Here is a 20,037-nt window from a genome sequence, read left to right on the forward strand (position 1 = left end):
CGCCTGTCTCGATCGCGAAGTGCCGACGTGTATTGGCCGTGGTAGAACGATCCCGTGACAACTTCTTTCGCTTGACTAAACCCATGTATTTATCTATCTGAAAGTACATTAAGAAATGTGTGTTTGTTCTCCCTTTTCCCAGAAGCATCGTCGAGTTGCGAGACCGAACACAACACAGTTGCCACCATCGATGCAAACGTGTATCAACTGGTATGACGGTAAAGCGATTACCACCGAGACATCTGCCACATGGTGAAAGATATCCACATTAAACACTTGTAACAAAAACTTGAAGATCGCTGGTCTAGTAGCTAGCGCATGCGCTGTGGATGTACGTAGTCCCGGGTTCGATTCGCGGTAGGAGATTGTAAAATAATTGAACACATTGCACTTGTTCGGATTCCACCTTAAACTGTAGATCGACGCCTCATATAGCCTCGGTGCTGAAAAGAAGCCGCTGAACTTCAACAGACAAACAAATTCTTTAAAAATGGTAGTTCCAGTGCTGTATGAATCAGTTCTGTAAGTAATGCACATTCTTCACACTTTATGGTTACATTTGTATAACTAGTATGTGGCACTCTGTGTATCTCATTCAGTTATAGTTGAAGGAAAAAACATACTGTAAAGTAAATTTGTACTAAAATGCTATTTGCGATAATTTTGCTGCTTTTGCTGGAATTAATAATTTATCTTTTTAATTTCACTTGTAACACATGTGTTAATTGCTTTATATGAATATTTTTTGTTGTAGTTAAAGCGTACTGACACTGTAGACCTGGAATTAGAAGCAATAGAAAGTCCAGAACAAGAACTGGAACCAATAGAAAGTCCTGAACAAGAATTGGAACCAATAGAAAGTCCTGAGCAAGAACTAGAAGAAATAGAAAGTTCTGAAGAAGATCTAGAAGAAATAAAAAGTCCCGAACATGAATTAATTCAAAGCCCTGAGCAGGAATTAGAAGAAATAGAAAGTCCTGAAGAAGAAGAAATTGAAAGACTTGATCAGGATTTAGAACAAGTAGAAGCTGTTAGTCGTGAAGCAGAAGAAAGGCCAAGCCCTGATCAAGAACTGGAACCTAAGTGAGTATAAATAGGTTTATAATGTATATTTTAAGGAATACATGAATATAGTATGACCTAAAGTTTCTGGGATGACTTTAACGGTAATCTAATAATACTTATCATAAAATATTATACAGACTTTGAAAATATTATCTAATGAAAACCTACCAATTTAAAGCTTTTTTTTTCAAAGATTTAAATATGTCTTTATTGCACGTTTTTCTTCTGATGGTTATCAGTCTGTATTCAGTATTCGAATGGTATACTCACAAGTAACACTTCACATCGTTGCTGCCGGTCTGACGCTAAACTATACATTTTCGGAAAGCACTAGTCCTAAATAGGATAACTACACAGTGCGACGGTCAGACGTTGCCGCGTTCAGGACTTATGGAGCGTCAAACATTAACATGGGGTTTATGAGAGTAACCATAGCAGTCGTATTATTTCATGCTAATTCGTCTTGCATTTGAACTCTGTGCTAACATTTGTGTTGTAGCAGTCGTATTATTTCATGCTAATTCGTCTTGCATTTGTACTCTGTGCTAACATTTGTGTTGTTTTTGTGTTTTTTAGGTATGCGTTGTAAGATGGATCCGAAAGTGGTCGTTTGGGCTCTGGTGGCCCAGATCGGGACAAATGAGCGCAATCCAAATTTGGAAGAGCAAAGGATGGTGGCACACATCAAGTCTCTTTTGACCAGCGGGATGGAAGTCGTTGAAGAGATTCGTACGCTCGGCTTCGGTGACAGTGATGGTGACCAGGGGGACGGAGACATGGATTTTGGAGACGAGGAAGACCAAGAGCAGGAGGATGCAGAGATGCCTTCGTCATCGCAGCAGTCTCATACGTCTTCCGCATCTGGCTCATCAGCGTCAGAATACCTGCCCTCTCCTGTGAAGAAGCCGAAGTTCCAGGATCAGCCTCCAGAAGACTCCAAAATGACACCAGAGCAGTGGCGCGAGTACAAGGCAAAAGCCTATGCCTACTGGACGGTAAATCCAAAAACAGGTAGGCCTTGGAACACAAAGACCGGTCGTGCTACCCACTCGACTCTGCAGAATCAGTTCAGGTATATTCGGAACATTGGCGTGCTACGTCACTTTGGGGCAACACAAGGCAAAGATGACAAGAAGACGCTGATGGCAGAGATCAATGAGGCAGTTCGGGGCATGTTCGCGGAGAAACAGCACACTGCTATCATTCACGATCGAACGTTGCGAATTTGGGCTAGGCAAACAGCTAATGAACTGGACCCTAACAAGAGTCTCAAGTTCAAGGCATCACCGTCGTGGGTGTACAGATTCAAGAAGCGCAACAACATCGTGGACCGTGCAATCACCCACAGGGTCGGCAGGACCTGGCAACTGAAAGAGTTGGACTTGCAGCAGCAGGCTGATGCTTTCGTATTAGCGACTCGCGAGCTCATTGCAAGCGAAAGCATCCCACCAACGCAGGTTGCCAATGCAGATCAGAGTAGCTTCAAGAAGTTGTTGCAGAGTACTCGCACTCTCCGTACCAAAGGAACAACAGTCGTGCGAGCGGTTGTGGGATCCATGAGCGCAACAACCCACAGCTACATGATCATGCCCGTGATCACCATGGCCGGAGAGATTCTGCGGCCGATGTATGTACTGGTGTCGGAACCAAGTGGAAAGTTTCCGGGAAACAAGCCTGCAGATCCACCGAACATCAAATCATTTGCTGGCAAAACGTCCAACATGAACAGGGACGACCTTAAGGACTTCTACGAGCAAGTGTTCTGGCCAAGCATGCCTGATGATCGGAAGAAGATCGTTTTGCTATTGGACTCGTGGACTCTGAACAAGGACGACAATCTATCGAACGCACTGAAGCCTGCCGACGTTGCGTTGCACAAGAGACTGATTCCTGGTGGTTGCACTGGAAAGATTCAGCCTTTAGATGTGCATTTCTTCCGTCAGTACAAGTCCTTTGTACGCTTTGTGACCGACACACTGGCCATGGACAGTGTCATGGATATCTGGCATCGCGATCGATTCCTGGCACTACAGTCGTTTTCACTCTACCAGTTCAGCGCACCCCGATTCAAGAACCTGATCCGGTACGCTTTCCACAAGGCTGGCTATCTGGACGAGGAGCCGGGAATGTGGATCTCTCCGCACGAGTACTGCTTTGACTCCCTCGACGAAGGTGACGTGTGCTTCACGTGCGGCGAACTACCGTTCGTCAAGTGTGCACACTGTGAGCGCACTCTTTGCATCTCTCATGCTCTGTTCGACGATTTGCACATTGATTGTACCCTTTAACTTACGCAAACAAGTGCTCAATCAGACAACGTCGATTCAAACGTCACAAACCTTGTGTTCTTCTTCGTTTCCTGTAACTCTCATAAACCCCATGTTAATGTTTGACGCTCCATAAGTCCTGAACGCGGCAACGTCTGACCGTCGCACTGTGTAGTTATCCTATTTAGGACTAGTGCTTTCCGAAAATGTATAGTTTAGCGTCAGACCGGCAGCAACGATGTGAAGTGTTACTTGTCAGATCGATTTGAATACCTGGAAGCGTACTGAAAATACGTTAATAGCAAATTTCTTAAGTGTCAGTCACATCGAATCATAATATGACGCATTGCCTTTTCCTATTTCCTATATGCGTCTACTTTGGCGAGTCATCAAATTGCATAGCACAATCTCGGGACAGTGATATGTTTTATGAAATAAACTTTTTTTCTCAAGTGGAGATGGCTAGTGTGTGATTATAGTACAAGTATAGTTTTTAAAATCATTTTATACTAACAGTACCGTAGTATACTCAGACCAGTATAGTGTGTACATCTTTCTGCACAGCTAAAGAAATTCTAAAATTTGCGCTAGCAATGGCAGATCGAAAGAGTGTACAGTTAAGCACGGTCACCGTTCAGGTAACTGTTCACCATTGATGATTTTCTACTATACCTCCGCAAAGACGTACGCTGATTGCTGTAAACTAGTGATCCCTAAAACCCCAGAGAAAACAATGTAGAGTATCCATTATATTTACAACGTGTTGGTGTGTGTTATTGTGGTGATAAGCACAAGTTGCAACAGTTTTCTCATCCTTTGTTTTCATGGCCTTTCCAAGTTTATGTGTTACAGTAAGGAAGGTTCAGTGTTGATCGAGCACCGAACGGCAGCCACTCCAACTGCTTAAGTCAATTGACATAGAAAACACTGTTAATATGATCTTGTCAGCCGAAACAGACGACTTGCCTTCTTTGATTTTCTTTGATCCTCTTAAGTTGTAAACATTCCTGATCTATCCGTTTCATTGTCGGCTCGAAGTGGGGGCACTAGGTTTAGCACTAATCATGATTTACTGCAAAAGATGTCCGTCTGCTGCATGGTACCGTGTGAGATGTTCTAGGCATATATCTATCCATATGGTTTCTGTTCGTCGACACGGTACCGTCGTTCCGTTTGGACACACTTTCCGCTACTCCAGTTTTGTGTGCAGGATGTTGTGGATGAATCCGATACTAGATGGACATACGTTGATAGCTTAGGTACGGTTATACGGCGTTTGTCCTTCACGATAATGCTATAGCGACAGTCGTTTCTTGATTGATTACAGTGTACTGTCCAGGTCGTGGGAGAGATCCTCCGTACCTACCTGTCGTACCTTGAAACTCGGAACATCAGTTGAACACCGTGCTCTTTCTGTCATGCGTCTTCGTCCATAACTTCAATTCGACAAAATATTTTACTCATCGAAGCACCTTCTTTGCATAGGAATTGATCACGCCACATTGCACGCGTTTGGCTATATCCATGACACACCACCGTTGATTCAACTTTCTCCTCGTCCCAGTGGACCCGTGTCTCAAACTGACCACGTTCTATGCTGTTACTACAAATACCTATCTATACAGTGCTACCACTCATCTCTTGGCTGTTCGAAATATTTCCAATGTTGACTGGTCTATGTTTCAGTTATACAACTTTTATATACTATAAGTTTCCACTTCGAAAAAAAGCTTTTATGTCCACTATTTACTACTCTACATTTACTACTTTACTACTTTACTACTCTACTACTTTACTACATCTCATTTACTACTTTAAAGTAAAAATTTACCATTTGACTGAGATAAACTTCAGTATTTGCAAGATTTCTTATTCACACCTCCCCTTAGGATTTTTCGTTTCTGACACATATTTTAATCCAAGTCATCTTCTCTTCAAGTCGTGTCCTCTTTATTTTTTATTTTTTTTTAAAGTTTAGTGTCTTTTTTCAGCACCGAAGCTGTATAAGACGTGAATCTACAATTTAAGATGCAATTCAAACCACCATAACATATTCTAATTTATATTCTCTCACACCGAGTATTCTACCTGAGACTACCAAAGGTACGCGCGTTTCCTACTAGACCAGCGGAGAGGGCTATGTCCTCTTTGCATGGTTCCTACCAGTCAGGGAAGCTCAGGGAAAAAGACTGGAAATCAGGGAAATGTTGTAAAATGTATATATTTTTTTAACATTAATTGAACACCAATGATCACAGTATAGGACGTTGTTCAGGTTTTCATGGGAGGTAAGTGGAATATACCAATGAACAATTTATTACTATTTGTGTCTATAGAATAAATGTTCTCATATAGAAATATTCACCGTTATTTATTCCTTGTTCATATGTCAACGTCATCCGACATCTCTGATGAAAATCAGGGAATTTCGTGCCAAAATTCAGGGAAATAGATTTCTCCAGATCAGTAGGAATCCTACTTTGTCGTTGCACTGTCCAATATAATATTGTAATTCATTTTTTTCTTTTTGGTAATGGTAAATTTATCAGTATTGTATATACTGAATTCAAAATCATAATTTTATTTTATAAAATTTGTTTCTGGTTATTCTGAACTTCCCTCCCCCCTTCGTGTACTTTTTGTTCGTTTGTGTGTTTGTTTGTAAAGAAAAACATTGTTTAGTTTGTAAAATTTTATCCGAGTTTTATAAATTTGTGAGTTTTCTGTTGCTAGAATGTAATCTCTGTTAAAAAGTTCATATTTTAAGTAGAGTGTGAGAATTTTTAATAATATTCTTCTATAACTAATACATAATTAACAATCAAAATACGAGATATGCTGTAAAAGTCATGACTTTTTTTAAACGAAAATAATGACGAAGGAGGACATTTTGGAAGGTTAGAACGTACACTATGTGATCAAAAGTATCCGGACACCCCCATAAATATACTTTTTTCATATTAGGTGCATTGCGCTGCCACCTACTGCCAGGTACTCACTATCAGCGACCTCAGTAGTCATTAGACATCGTGAGAAAGCAGAATGGGGCGCTCCGCGGAACTCACGGACTTCGAACGTGGTCAGCTGATTGGGTGTCACTTGTGTCAGAAGTCTGTATGCGAGATTTCCACACTCCTAAACATCCCTAGGTCCACTGTGTCTGATGTGATAGTGAAGTGAAAACGTGAAGGGACACGTAAGCACAAAAGCGTACAGGCCGACTCGTCTGTTGACTGGCAAAGACCGCCTACAATTGAAGAGGGTCGTAAAATGTAATAGGCAGACATCTATACAAACCATCACACAGGAATTCCAAACTGCATCAGGATCCACTCCAAGTACTATGATAGTTAGGCGTGAGGTGAGAAAACTTGGATTTCATGGTTGAGCGGCTGCTCATAAGCCACACAACACGCAGGTAAATGCCAAACGACGCCTCGCTTGGTGGGAGTAGCGTAAACATTGGACGATTGAACAGAGAAAAAACGTTCTGTGCAGTGACGAATCACGGTACACAATGAGGCGATTCGAAGGCAGGGTGTGAGTATGGCTAATGCCCGGTGAACGTCATCTGTCAGCGTGTGTAGTGCCAACAGTAAAATTCGGAGGTGGTGGTGGTGTGGTGTGGTCGTGTTTTTCTTGGAGGGGGCTTGCACCCCTTGTTGTTTTGCGTGGCACTCTCACAGCGCAGGTCTACATTGATGTTTTAAGCACCTTCTTGCTTCCCACTGTTGAAGAGCAATTCGGGGATGACGATTGCATTTTTCAACACGATCGAGCACCTGTTCATACTGCACGGCCTGTTGCAGAGTGGTTACACGACCATAACATCCCTGCAATGGACTGGCCTGCACAGAGTCCTGACTTGAATCATATAGAACAAGTTTGGGATGTTTTGGAACGCCGACTTCGTGCCAGGCCTCACCAACCTACATCGATACCTCTCCTCAGTTCAGCACTCCGTGAAGAATGGACTGCCATTCCCCAAGAAACCTTCCAGCACCTATTGAAAGTATGCCTGCGAGAGTGAAAGCTGTCATCAAGGCTAAGAGTGGGCCAACACCATATTGAATTCCAGCAGTACCGATGGAGCGCGCCACGAACTTGTAAATCATTTTCAGCCAGGTGTCCGGATACTTTTGATCACATAGTGTATGTAAACATTATATGTAGGGAATTGGATGAACATGCGCGATCCCACAAATTACATTTCATACTATTACAAGTACAGTTACAATTATGCGTGTGTGCAGAACCTTCTCACGAGATGGTATCCGAGCATAGTTGTGATTGTAATAGTTTGTAGTTCGAGGTAAAACATACGAAATGAACAATTCGTTGTAATAATTTTTTTCGTGCTATATCCCGATGGAGATATGCATGTTTATCCACTTCCCTTACATCTGACGTTTAATATGTTAACCTTCCATTTGCATATTTCAGAATTTCTTGCTTCGTTTCTATTCTCCTGAAAACAATTCGTTACTAAGACTTTTGCTTACATGAGGACTGTCCAAAAAATAACAGACGTTTTAAAATTTTTTAAAAAAAGTAACAGAATGTACAAACCAAATTGTATTATATACATTTGAAAGGTACAGTCTTAAGCTATTTTTCCACATAATCGCAATGCAAATTAAGGCACTTGTCATACCGTGGTATAACAAGTTTTTCACTACCTTCGTGTACAGCGATAGTGTCTGTTTTTGTATGTACTTACTAAGTATTGTTTATATTTACGGGCAAAAATGCTATTCTAAAGACACAAGCAATTAAGAAGAAGAAGAAGAAGAAAAATATAAAGAAGTAATTTAAATATTTGTATCATATTGATATATTTCTTAATTTCGTTGCTAAGACAACTTGTTTATCTGTTTGATGTCGTTCTTTTGGTAAATTAAAAACAGGGTGTCTATCGGTCACGAAAGTCACGAATGTCACGAAAAAGTCACGAAATCAGAAAACGGTCATGAAAGTCACGAAAAAGTCACGAAATTTAGCTTTTGGGTCACGATTTTTTTTTTAACTGTGAAAATGTAAGTACAGATTGGAATTTTTTTTCTATAAAACGTCAAAATTCACCACCAAAAATGTTTATGGTCGGCTTTAGACGCTACGAAATCGCAAGCAAAATACGTTTCTATCGCATGGATGAAAATTCGGCCTAATTCGCACCCAAATTTGCTCTTGAAAATGTTAGGAAATTTTATGATTTGGTAAAGAAAAGGCCACGAAAAAGTCACGAAATTTCATTTTGGAATTTCAGTAGACACCCTGAAAAAGGATAATGAGAACGAAGAGCCGTCTTGTATAGACTGAATGTATAATATTATAAGGTGACAAACACGATATATGTTGGAAGTGAATATATATATTCAAAAGTGAATAACTGTGTTATGTGATTCATAATAATCTCGTGATCTGTATAAATATACATTTCGAATCAGGGAATGTAACGTAACGAAAGTAAATAACGTTACACATGGTAGGAATCTGCCGCCTGCGATTTCAACCACAGGCTTACACCGGTATGTAGTTCGGTGTCAGTATTAAAGCGTGGTGTAGCGAGCTATGTCTTTATCGCTGGGAAGAGGTGGTGGGCGCTAAATCCGGGCAGTATGGTGGATGATCGAACACCTCCCATCCAGAACCGTTCAACAGCTCTCGGATACGCTTGGCCGTGTATGGACGTGCGTTGTCGTGAGAAAACAACAGCTCCACGCTGTTGTCCGCGGCGCATGTTTTGAATCGCGAGAATCACAGAACGCATCTTACAAGAGGCGGAATTTTCTATTGAAGCGCACATTGTAACACTCACAGAATCACAGTAAGAACGTCACAGTCCTCACGCTGCCACAGCTGGATGCATACTGAGTGTGGCAACTTTCTGACACCAAGACGGCGACTCTAGCCCCGCCCACTGCCGCGATAGGCCAAAACGTCTGGTACTTTCTGAACAGATCGTTATATGCTGTATTTTATATGTGCCTCAAAATGTCCCATCTAACCTGGTACTATAAGTTGTAACATAATCTTATTGTTAAATATTATTTAGAGCTGAAGAATCTAGCAGTAATGACGAAGAAGAAGTTAGTGCTGAAGTCCAAGACTATTTTAGCCTTTATGAAGCCCAGTGTGCATATGAGGAGCAACGAAAAGCAGAAGCCAAATTAAACGCTGTTGCAGAAGAGGTAAGAAGAAATAGGCTTTATTATTTCTAAACTTAGCTGTTTCTAAGTAGTAGTTAATATTTGTCCATTAAAGCTGTTTCTTCACGCACCATTCTTCTCACATCAGTAGTACATGATACATTTTATTTGTCTGTGCAACCACATTTACCGTTCTGTCTGATGTGTTACAGGTGCTGGAAGAGATGATAGACGAAACTATTTCAGAGCCCATAGTGGAGGTTCTCAAGGAGACACTAATAGACGCTCAGTGTGAACATGTATACGACGAAATACTTAAGGAAGTAATAACTGAAGAAGACATTCCTCGGTTGGCTAAGGATTTCTATGACGTTGTGATGAAGGAGTGGTAAGTGTGAAAATAACATTTCTGGAAATACATATACATATTTCACTCTTAACCCTTTCAGACCTGTTGTTTACTCTCCGATTCTATTTTTATTTTGTCCTATTATTCCTTTTGACTTAGCAAATCAAATACAACCGTCAATTTGTTTGCGGGTGTCATATTTAGAGAATTATGGACGAAACATTTTGCCCTGCAAGTACTTTGATAGGCCCTGCAAGTACTTTACAAGAAATGTGCGTTACTTTCTGACAACAGATGAAAGCACCAGAGAAATAGCAGAAAGTGATTCAGACAATACTGACATGGTAACCCAGCCATTTTGAATCCTCCAGTGTAATTATAGTAATCTTAAAATATGATGTACACAAATGCTACCACCAGGTCCGAAAGGATTATTATCTACAAACTATACTTTATCTTACACAATCATTAATTTTGAGTATTACTGTTAGACATATTTGTACATCTATCAGCAATCTGTACTGTATAGCTCGCAATTATTTGTATATTTATTAAGTGTTTGTATAGATATTATATATCGATTTTCTTTTAAATGTACAATTTCAGGCGGCAGATACCACACGATACAACTCTGAAACCAGAAAAATATATATATCCTCCGTATAGAAAGAATTTGGGCAAAAAATTCGATCATGATGCATCACGAATTGAATTGGAGAGAGAAAATCGTATGAATCATTTTAAAGTTGGTAAGTACAGATTTGATAAAAAAAATAATGAGAAATGTAAAATCATTTATACCTAGGTAGAATATAAGGTAAATTTTTCACAGAGAAAGCTTCTTACATTTCAAATAAAAGTACAGTTATCTAAAACTTAAAATCATTTCCATAATGTATTGTGTATTTAGTATATACATTGCATTTCATACAGACATATTTTTAAAAACAAAAGTGTTCCAAATGAAAAGGCATCTTAATCAAAAACTTAAAAATCGGTTTTCTGCAGCGTATGTGCCGTATGTTAAACTTTTGGTAATAAAATTGTGCCGATAAGGAAAAAAGGTGTAGAGGTCCTATGAGATAAAAAGCGCGCCGGTTTTGGATCGTCTGGCAAATTTTTGTTTCCCAGTTGCCAACATTGTTTTGTGTTGTAGCTCTACCCACAAACTCCAATTTTCGCCTTAGTCTAAATTTCTTGCATTTCTTCAGTTTGTGTCTAGCCATGGAGCAGTTTACCATAGCGCAGCGTGTGCTAATTCTGAAAACTTATTGAAACAAAGAAAGTTATGCAGCAACTGTCAAGCGACTTCACGCTGTTCTAGGGCGAAATGAGGCAGCGAATGAATCAACAGTTCGCAGACTTATGAAAAAGTTCATTGAAACGGCTTCCTTAGTGAACATTATAAGTCCTGGGCGGCATCGTAGTGCTCGTTCTGAGCAAAACATTGCGGTGGTTTGTGACAGTGTAGCTGTTAGTCCGACAGTCATAGCGAATTTCACGAACAGAGTTATTGCATGCCAGCGCAGTAGATGAGGTCATATGCTCGACGTCATTCACCATACCTGAAATCGGAATGTCATGCTTATGAATTTTGTTAGAGTATTTTGAAAAAATTAAGTTCATAAGTTAATGTAACAAAATCAAGCTTTTTGAATAACTCTATATTTACAAAAAGTGTACTGCAGATTACACCTTTCCTTTTCAGAGCGTATTGTTAGAGATAAAATGATCATATGTTACTGGTGTAGAAGAAGGAACTTTACAAATTTCTTTTGTTTTTTAAAGTCTTAAGCTCTAAGGCACAGATAAATAATGAAAAAGATTATGAAATGCTATTTGTTACTAAGTATTCTTGATATGAATATATGCTTGCTGATATTTTGGATGCTTCAGCTATCCGCCAATGAGTTGAGTTTGGCTCCGAAGACTTCCATGATTGCTACAAAATCCGAACACACAAAAGTTTCTTGGTGAGGGTATGACCCCTCAATGATAGAGCGCTCACCTCCTGCGCGAGTGAACAAAATCATGTCCATGTGTTTTTAATTTATTTATTTATTCTTCAATTTCCTTCCAGCATTTATTTCCTGCAATTTCCTATCAATTTTCATTCCAGCATTTATTTCATAACCATTTCACTTCCATTATCCGTCTTCTGTAGTCTACAGGGCATAACCGTGGGACATAAAACCCGAAATTTTATATCATTTTCTAGAAATGTTCCTTCGTGGAAAAACAGAATAAACATTTATAAAAGAAGTACTAGAAAAACGTTAGTTCTGCATGAAATCACACTTACACTTACTGTGACATTTCAGAAGTTAGATACAGTGCGTAGAGAACATATTATTACTTGCTTACGTAGATGAATGCATGATAATTCACCGATATTTCAGGTGCGTCGGAATAAGAAGATTATGCGCGAAAGTTTCACTCATACTAATCGGTCATAATGGTAATAGCGACGCTTGCAAACGAAGTTCCTGAAAGGCCTGTTGCATGCAAATTCCATGTGATGGTGATATCGTATTCCTTTACCGTGACTCTGGAATTCATAGTACCAGATAGATTGGTAGATTTTAGTGATTAACCAAGTACTTTCTTGGTCACTGTGCTTACCCGACTGTGTCCGTGTGCCACACTTTTGATTGCAAATTTACAAATGTTCTGCATTTGTATCACTACTAATGACTGCTGTGGCAGAATCGTACTCGTGCGTAAACCGCGCACCTTCTCATTCGTCAGAATTGGTTGGGACTTTCTTCACTAAATCTGGAACGAACTCTTTTCCTGAATTAACGGGTGTAGAATCACCAAACACATACACACTGTGGCAACTAGGAAATGGGACAAGTTGTCTAAAAATAAATGAATGAAGGTGGAATCAACTTACTTGGTTTACAAAGTAGGAATCTACTTTGTCTGCACTTACCTTTTGTACAATCCAGTAGCTCATGAAATGACTTCTGGAAGTTGTGGACTGTTATTATTCAAGGCCCTCGTCATTGCTTTCTGGGTGGTACAAACATTGTCAAGAAAGCAGTTCTACAGTGCTGCTTTTATGTTGGGGAAAAAGGAAATCACAGGTGTGGCGAGTATGCGTTGCGTGGTAACATAAACAAGTTTAGACTTCTCGTTAAGGAAGGAGGCACAAATCGTGCACACAGCTTCCATTTTTTTGTATTCTCCGTTACTATTTGTCGGAACAGTTTCCTTATTTACCCCACGAAAATTCGATATTACCCTGAGATTAGCATATCGGTCATTCAAAATAATATCTCAAGCTTTGTTATTCATGTCATTTGTTCTGATAGACTTGCTTGGACCTGGGTGCTCATTATTCTCCACAGGCTTCCTTGCAGCTCTGAACCTCGTATGCCATTCAGAAATATGTTTACGAAAAAGGTAGTTGTTCTCATAAACCTTTTTCAATGTCTCATGTATTTTCGTTGCAGTTTTCTCTAAGCGCACATAAAACTTAATATTCACTCTTTGTTCCATTGTCAAAATGGCCACAACATCAGTCTATAGTTAACCGCGTCAGTGTCACATTCACTACCGAAGGAACTGGAAATTTCTTCACAGGTTTTCAAGGTCACGCGCAAGATTCACTGCTATGAAAAACTTCAGTACCAGAAATAACTTCGCAGCAAATAAAATCAGTCTCAGTTCCTAATTCTTGCACTTTATATAAGATTTATGTAAAGTTTTGAGCCTTTCTATGTACTTGTGGATAAATGAATGAACACACATGAATTGGTAAGAATTCAGTATTTTTTAAACCTCACAGTCATCTATAATTGAAAATTATTTTACACTAAGTCACAGTTTCATTTGTTCAGGTATATTTTTCTGTTATAGAAAGAGACGAATGCTGCCAAACACCACCGTACATAGATATTGTACAGACTATTCATCATGATCTGAGCGAGAGAGCAAAGGAACTGTTTGAACATCTGAAGGTGAAAACAGAAAGAAGCCTTTTTCTTCAACGTTGTTTGGAGAGTCTGTGGTGGAAGGTTGTCGTATCTTCGCCTGGGGAAGAGGAAGCAGGAGACGAAAGCTATTTTCTTGAGATTGAATTTAACTCTATGTTCCGTGAAATAGCAAGTTTCCCACGAAGAAACGAGGTTTGTATGTCTTTTTTTAACTTCAGAACTGAAATAGGAAAAAAGATTTAAAAAAAAAAAAAAAAAAAAAAAAAAAACCCGAAAGAGTTAGGTGTAGCAGACTTATTTACGTATGATGTATGACTATGAGTTTCATTGCTAATTCAAAGGTTGTTTCCGATCTACCTATATAGTGACGATTTTTACAAGCAATAATAGCTACACGTAGCGCGAAGCTAATAACATCGCCAGTAGTGTAGTTACATTCACACGTTAGCTGCCAAGGGTAAATTATGTTGTTCACCGGTGGAGTGCCAAACGTACGTACTTACATTATTCTTGTTTTCGCTCACATTTATTTTTAACATACATAATGTTAATATTGAAACATAATCTAAGGGAAGGTATGGAATACTCGCGCATGAATGTTGGGGGTTCAATCGGACATATGTTTATTTATTTATTTATTTATTTATTTATTTATTTATTTATTTATTTGTTTGTTTGTTTGTTTGTTTATGGGCAAGGGGATAAATTACAGTTGAACTGGCTACTCTCTTTGATAGTCGTTTGTTCATTATTACGTGTGCAATCTAGCTTTGTGTGAGAAGTGTAGATGAATTCCTCTTGCTTTTAGTGCTAATAAATAGCTTTTAGTGCAACGAAAAACGAAGAAATATGCGCAGAACTTGATCTCTAGTAAAACAGTATAGTGATCTAAATCTTACTGAAAATTCAGCAAATGACCGGGACTTCACTTTGAGCCATGTCAAAATGAATTAGAATAAATAATGAATCCATTATTAAACTTTTAACATGTCATCCAAAAATTAACATGCAGAATCGATCGACCATAGAAAAACAGCAAATACTTTTTACTTGATATTCAGCGCCACTAGCGATGTTAATCAACATCTAACAACAAAACCTTCAGTGTAAATATCTCCTATATTGTGTGAGATAGAAACATGACATTTCATTAACACTAGAGGCAGCCTTTTACAGTAGAAGTACTTTAACGACAACTCGACGAATTAGAAATTCTGGGTCCTATCGGACCTACAAGGACATTTTCTTAGACCACTCCAGTGTGTGTGATCGCACCCACATGTCAGCTAATGTGTTAAACCTCAGTTTATCCCTGACAGGTGTGGTTCATTTTTGTGTTGAAGTATGCCACCGAAGATTGCTTCCGATTGTGCAGCTACATAACAATGCTTTCCGTTGCCATTATCATAATTAAGATGTATGAGGAACGTGGATTTACTGTGTCGATGAATAGGTTAGCTCATGTGCTAAAGAGATGGGAAATCCAAGTGAGCTATGTGGTGGATGAGCATTGTATGCGTGGGTTTTCTCGGAATTCTCCAGTTTCCTCCCAATTTCTTCATTCTATAATTTCGTTCGTTTTCCATCATCTCCCTTAGTCTCGGTGCATAATTGTGAGACAGTAAACTAGAAATTGAATTTCATTTCAAATATGATAAATAATGAAGGCATAATTGTTGAATATGCTAACCTCACAGTTTAATATATAGACGCATTTAATGATATTAGTTTTGCTAAACTTTGATTAACAAAGTAATTAACGATAAATATAGATATGTAAAGGAAGAGTTGATCGATTAATTTTATAAGAACTACAATATGGTGACGATGATTTCTGAAACCCGTGAGGCAGGAACTGTGATGAACTCAGTTCACATGGAACCGTTCATGGAGCAAGAGGAAAAGGCTGAAATACATATTTGATTTCTTACATATTGCCATTTTGAATAATATTCAGCGATCTCAGTTTTCATTAGTTCCCCTATCGATCATAGGACGTCAATGTTGCGATACTTTAAGACGGTTTGTAACACTAAGGTAACTTATTTGAAATGGAATTTGCGGATCTCACAAGGTTGTTCTTGATTGTGTTCATTCTTTCGTAGAAGATGGATGTCACTTTTATAATTTGAAGCAAAAGCATGGGTAATCATGCATCAATTTCCTATTACACTTAGAAGCTAAACTACCAGATGTCAATTCGGTTCCCAAGCTGAGTTAGCGATTCAGAACCAATTAATTCGTGGCGTTGAAACTGATAACATCCATAATAAACATTGAAAGCACCTAACTTAATGTTGGGAGAGAGGGGGGTGGCTGAGTGATAGCGCTCATTTCTGGTGTGTGGGGGTTCCTGGCCCGATCCCAGTCCGTGCCAAATAGACCTTGTGGACAAACGTCGTGTGCATGAGTTTTCTCGAAGTTCTCTCTTTTTTCCCCACTTTCTCACTCCACCATTATCATCTATTTCAACATTATCGTCTCCCTTAGACTCAATGCATAACGTAGGACGTTAAACTAAAAAAGAAAAACAAATAACGTTGAGTATGACTTGGGATATTATATTATAAGATCTTGTGATAACAAGGAACAGCGGTTTTTTAACTATCTTTGTCTACCATGACCATCAGTAAATCAAATGCACAAACGTCACCGAAGAATAATTAATTGTTCGGCGTGTGGTTTACGACACGTACTTTAGCAGTGTAAAAAGCATATGGAGCTAAATGTTGCTTCTCTAGAATAGTTAAGTAGAAATACTCACTGCGGTAGATGCTTTTATAGAAAGAAATTTTCTACTTGTAACTGAGTGAGAGCTACTGCGACAAACTCCATATTTGGACAATTACTTCGTTATCTCATCGGAAGGATGCACCCTACTGTTCGGCAACCGGTGACAGATGGATCCAGTGAATTATAATTGGCAAAGAATTATACTGAAGTGGAATTGGATGAACGGTGAAGCCCATTAGGTCATTTCTTCTCCACAATATCATTCGCTATAAGAAGAGGGATTAAAGAGGTAGGAATTGATGACCAGCTTACGTAGTTGTCGAGGTGGGTGAGAAATAAAATACCAATTTTTGTTCCAAAAAAAAAAAAAAAAAAAAAAAAAAAAAGTAATATTTGTTACGACTTTTGGGACACTCATGTTATTGCTATTAGGGCTTTGCCATTCTTATTACGTTGTGAATCTGTATGTGGACCAGAGATCCGAGAAATAGAACTATACAAAAAAATATAAACAAGAAAGACTACATGAATCAATAGACTGGAATAGTGGTGACGTCATTTCCTCTCCGTTACCATGGTGATCGCCATTTTGTTTTCTATACAAACGTGAGTGTGTAAATGAGGTGTTGAGTAAACAATGGCTGTGAAATTATTTAGAATTTTTAAATACTTTGAGAACAAAGTAAAGTTGGTGGAAAAAGGTGAAAATGCTCTTGAATCAAATCACGTGTCTTCCGTAATGTATGATGGTGAATTTAAATATTTAAAAGGCAGAGTGGAGGCAAACATGAAGAACTGAAGTTGAGGTAAGTTTGTATTCATTATTTGTTAATATAAATGCCTCGATGTATTGCACAGAAGGGTAACAACCTTATGTAAAGATCGTGTTGATTTGTCTGTATCATGTAATATTGCAATTGTGTGTTCTGATCGAATCATATTTGCTCATTTATTTTGCCTTAGTAATTTTACGTTTACGATTAAGAATTTTATGTTGCCTACAGAATATCGAAAATCTTTAGTAAAGAATTCTAGGATATTGCTTGTTCCATTTCTGCTCAATTACATGAATGCTTACAATCAAATACATAACATATCACCATTTATGCGTTATTTCTCAGCCTTCGCTCGTGTTTGTATAGAAAATAAAATGGCGATCACCATGGCAACGAAAAGGATGTGACGTCACACTATTTCAGTCTATTGTGAGATAAAATAAACTTGTTGAAAAAAGAAAGAAAGAAAAAAATGAAAAGAAAGGAGAAGAAAATGTTGTAGGATCGGGAGATATAGGCTCGTTAAGTAGTGACGGAAATTTGATGCAGTTAGAAGAAGGTGAAAGTTCGTTTACTCCAGTTGTAATGGATTTTGTATTATAAAACTCGATATGGGTAGCTAAGAAGATTAAATATAGGCATATTAAGGTAAATATGTAGACGTTTATCGAAGAAACAACAGGGAATCATTATTGGTATTAAAGAATAATAAATATGGTAAGTTAAGTGGAAGATGTTAGAAGGATAAATCAAAGTCTTGCTATATGCTGGTACACAACATATCGGTACTTATTACAGTACAATGAAAGCAGCTATTCATTCAAAGTATAACCTCTCGTTTTGTACAGTCTACACCCATCTTCGTGCCACTTCCTCGATTTCATTTCGATACAATGTCTTGCGTTACTGGCAGAGAAGTCACTCACTGCTGTTTCCACCTCTTTCTGATTAGTAAAGCGTCGTGATTTCAGGAGGTGTACCTTGGACCGAGAGAAGTGTAATCCGAAGGGACAAGGTCAGGACTATATGCCGAGTGTAGCATAAGTTCAATGACATCAAGTTCCTGAATTTTTTTTGTTGCGTTTTTTGTGCTTAGTGTACGGTAGTTTATCATTATCGTGCTGCAGCAGGGTACGCTTTTGGTTCATTAATATAGAATCCAATATAGAATATTTTTGCCGTAGTGCAGTATACATCCGTTCCAACTCTTCGGAATAAAGGCTTGTATTGATGGTACGACCATTAGAAACGAATTCGAAATGAATTCCTCCTTCGCAGTTCTACCACACATACAGCGTGACTATATGCTCGAAACGGCCCTGTTTGACGACCGGTTAGTGGAAGTTAGCCCTTGCTCAATAGTTTTCTTACACTTTCGGATATCGGAAAAGTACCCACTTTTTGTCGCATGTGACATTCTGTTTCAGGATACACATCACGCGGATTTTCCTGCTCGCAGGTATCCAATCTCCTCTGCGGCTGAGCTGGGGTCAACTCATGTGGCTCATGCGACAGTTCCTGATGGTTTTCTTGAGTTCATGAAGGTGATGTTATACAGTGGACTGAAACTTTCTGAATTGGTTTGACAATCGTCGTGTGCTGGGTGAATGGATCTTCCTTAATGGTGTGTCGTTAGGGAAAATCCATCTACCAGCACACGACAATCTGTATACACTTAGAATCCTGGGGCGAATCGACGAGTTTTTGTGCTGTGATTTACTGCACCTTCTCCTTTGGCATGACATACGTTTAGGGATGGTGTCACAGCGTTGTACCCGAGTTCGAACTCATATAATAACAGTTCACGTACCAAACGTTGTTGAGCACTGATCATCACTGCCACTAAAAACTGTCTGAAGATACTGACGGAGTGGTGGCCTACATATTAAATAGTTTGCTTGCCAAATACCTCTAGGACCCTCTAGGACTAGTTCGACCTTATACTTACGGTCGATCATGACGCATACACGCGTCTGTTGTTTGGGTTGTGGAAATTTTATTGCAAGACTTACCTTTGTGCGTAGTTATGAAGAGTCATGAGAATAAATATGATGAATAATGAAGGCGTGATTGTACTGAATGTGGTAAACTAACTAACTAACTCTATGACCTATGGAACCCGGAGGTTCAATGCCGCGTTCACAAAAGCTCTCCACTGACTTCTATCCTTAGCTAATTGCATCCAGTTTCTACTTTGTATTCCAATCTCTGCGAGATCCATCTTAATATTGTCCTCCTATCTGCGCCTAGGTCTTCCTAATGGTCGTTTTCCGATTGGTCTTCCAGTCAAGACTTTGAGAGCGTTTCTACTTTCTTCCATTCTAGCTACATGACCCGCCCACCTAAGCCTCCTAGACTTGACGACCCTAACAATGTTGGGTAGACCATATAAATTATGTAGTTCCTCGTTATGAAGTTTTCGCCATTCCCGTTCCTCTTGGGTCCGAATTTTCGTCTCAGGATCTTGTTCTCAAATACTTTCAGTCTATGTTCTTCCCTCAGAGTAAGTGACCATGCTTCGCAGCCATACAGAACAACAGGCATAATTATCGTTTTGTATATTTTAAGCTTCCAATTCCTCGACAGAATTCGCGACAACAAGAGATTTTGAACCGAATAGTAACACGAATTCCCTGCTTTTAGTCGACATTTAATTTCTTCGTGAATATGATTTTCCTCTGTTAATATTGATCCTAGATATTTGAAACTATCCACTTTATCAAAAGTATTATTTAATATTGTAATATTTTACTGAAT

The 20,037-nt window shown here is 38.9% G+C and overlaps 1 protein-coding gene across 1 annotated transcript in view; it reads left to right on the top strand.

Moving 5' to 3' along the window:
* xmas (RRM_XMAS2 and SAC3_GANP domain-containing protein xmas) overlaps positions 1-20,037 on the top strand; it is a 156,303-nt gene that overhangs the window by 108,544 nt on the left and 27,722 nt on the right. Inside the window, exons 12-16 of the mRNA XM_081738132.1 lie at positions 755-1,083; positions 9,388-9,523; positions 9,694-9,869; positions 10,437-10,579; positions 13,695-13,963. Coding sequence (XP_081594258.1) covers positions 755-1,083; positions 9,388-9,523; positions 9,694-9,869; positions 10,437-10,579; positions 13,695-13,963 — 1,053 coding nt within the window. The remainder of the gene's footprint in view (positions 1-754; positions 1,084-9,387; positions 9,524-9,693; positions 9,870-10,436; positions 10,580-13,694; positions 13,964-20,037) is intronic.

This window comes from Thermobia domestica, chromosome 14 (genome assembly GCF_964235325.1).
Source record: "Thermobia domestica chromosome 14, izTheDome1.hap1.1, whole genome shotgun sequence".
Classification (NCBI taxonomy): domain Eukaryota; kingdom Metazoa; phylum Arthropoda; class Insecta; order Zygentoma; family Lepismatidae; genus Thermobia; species Thermobia domestica.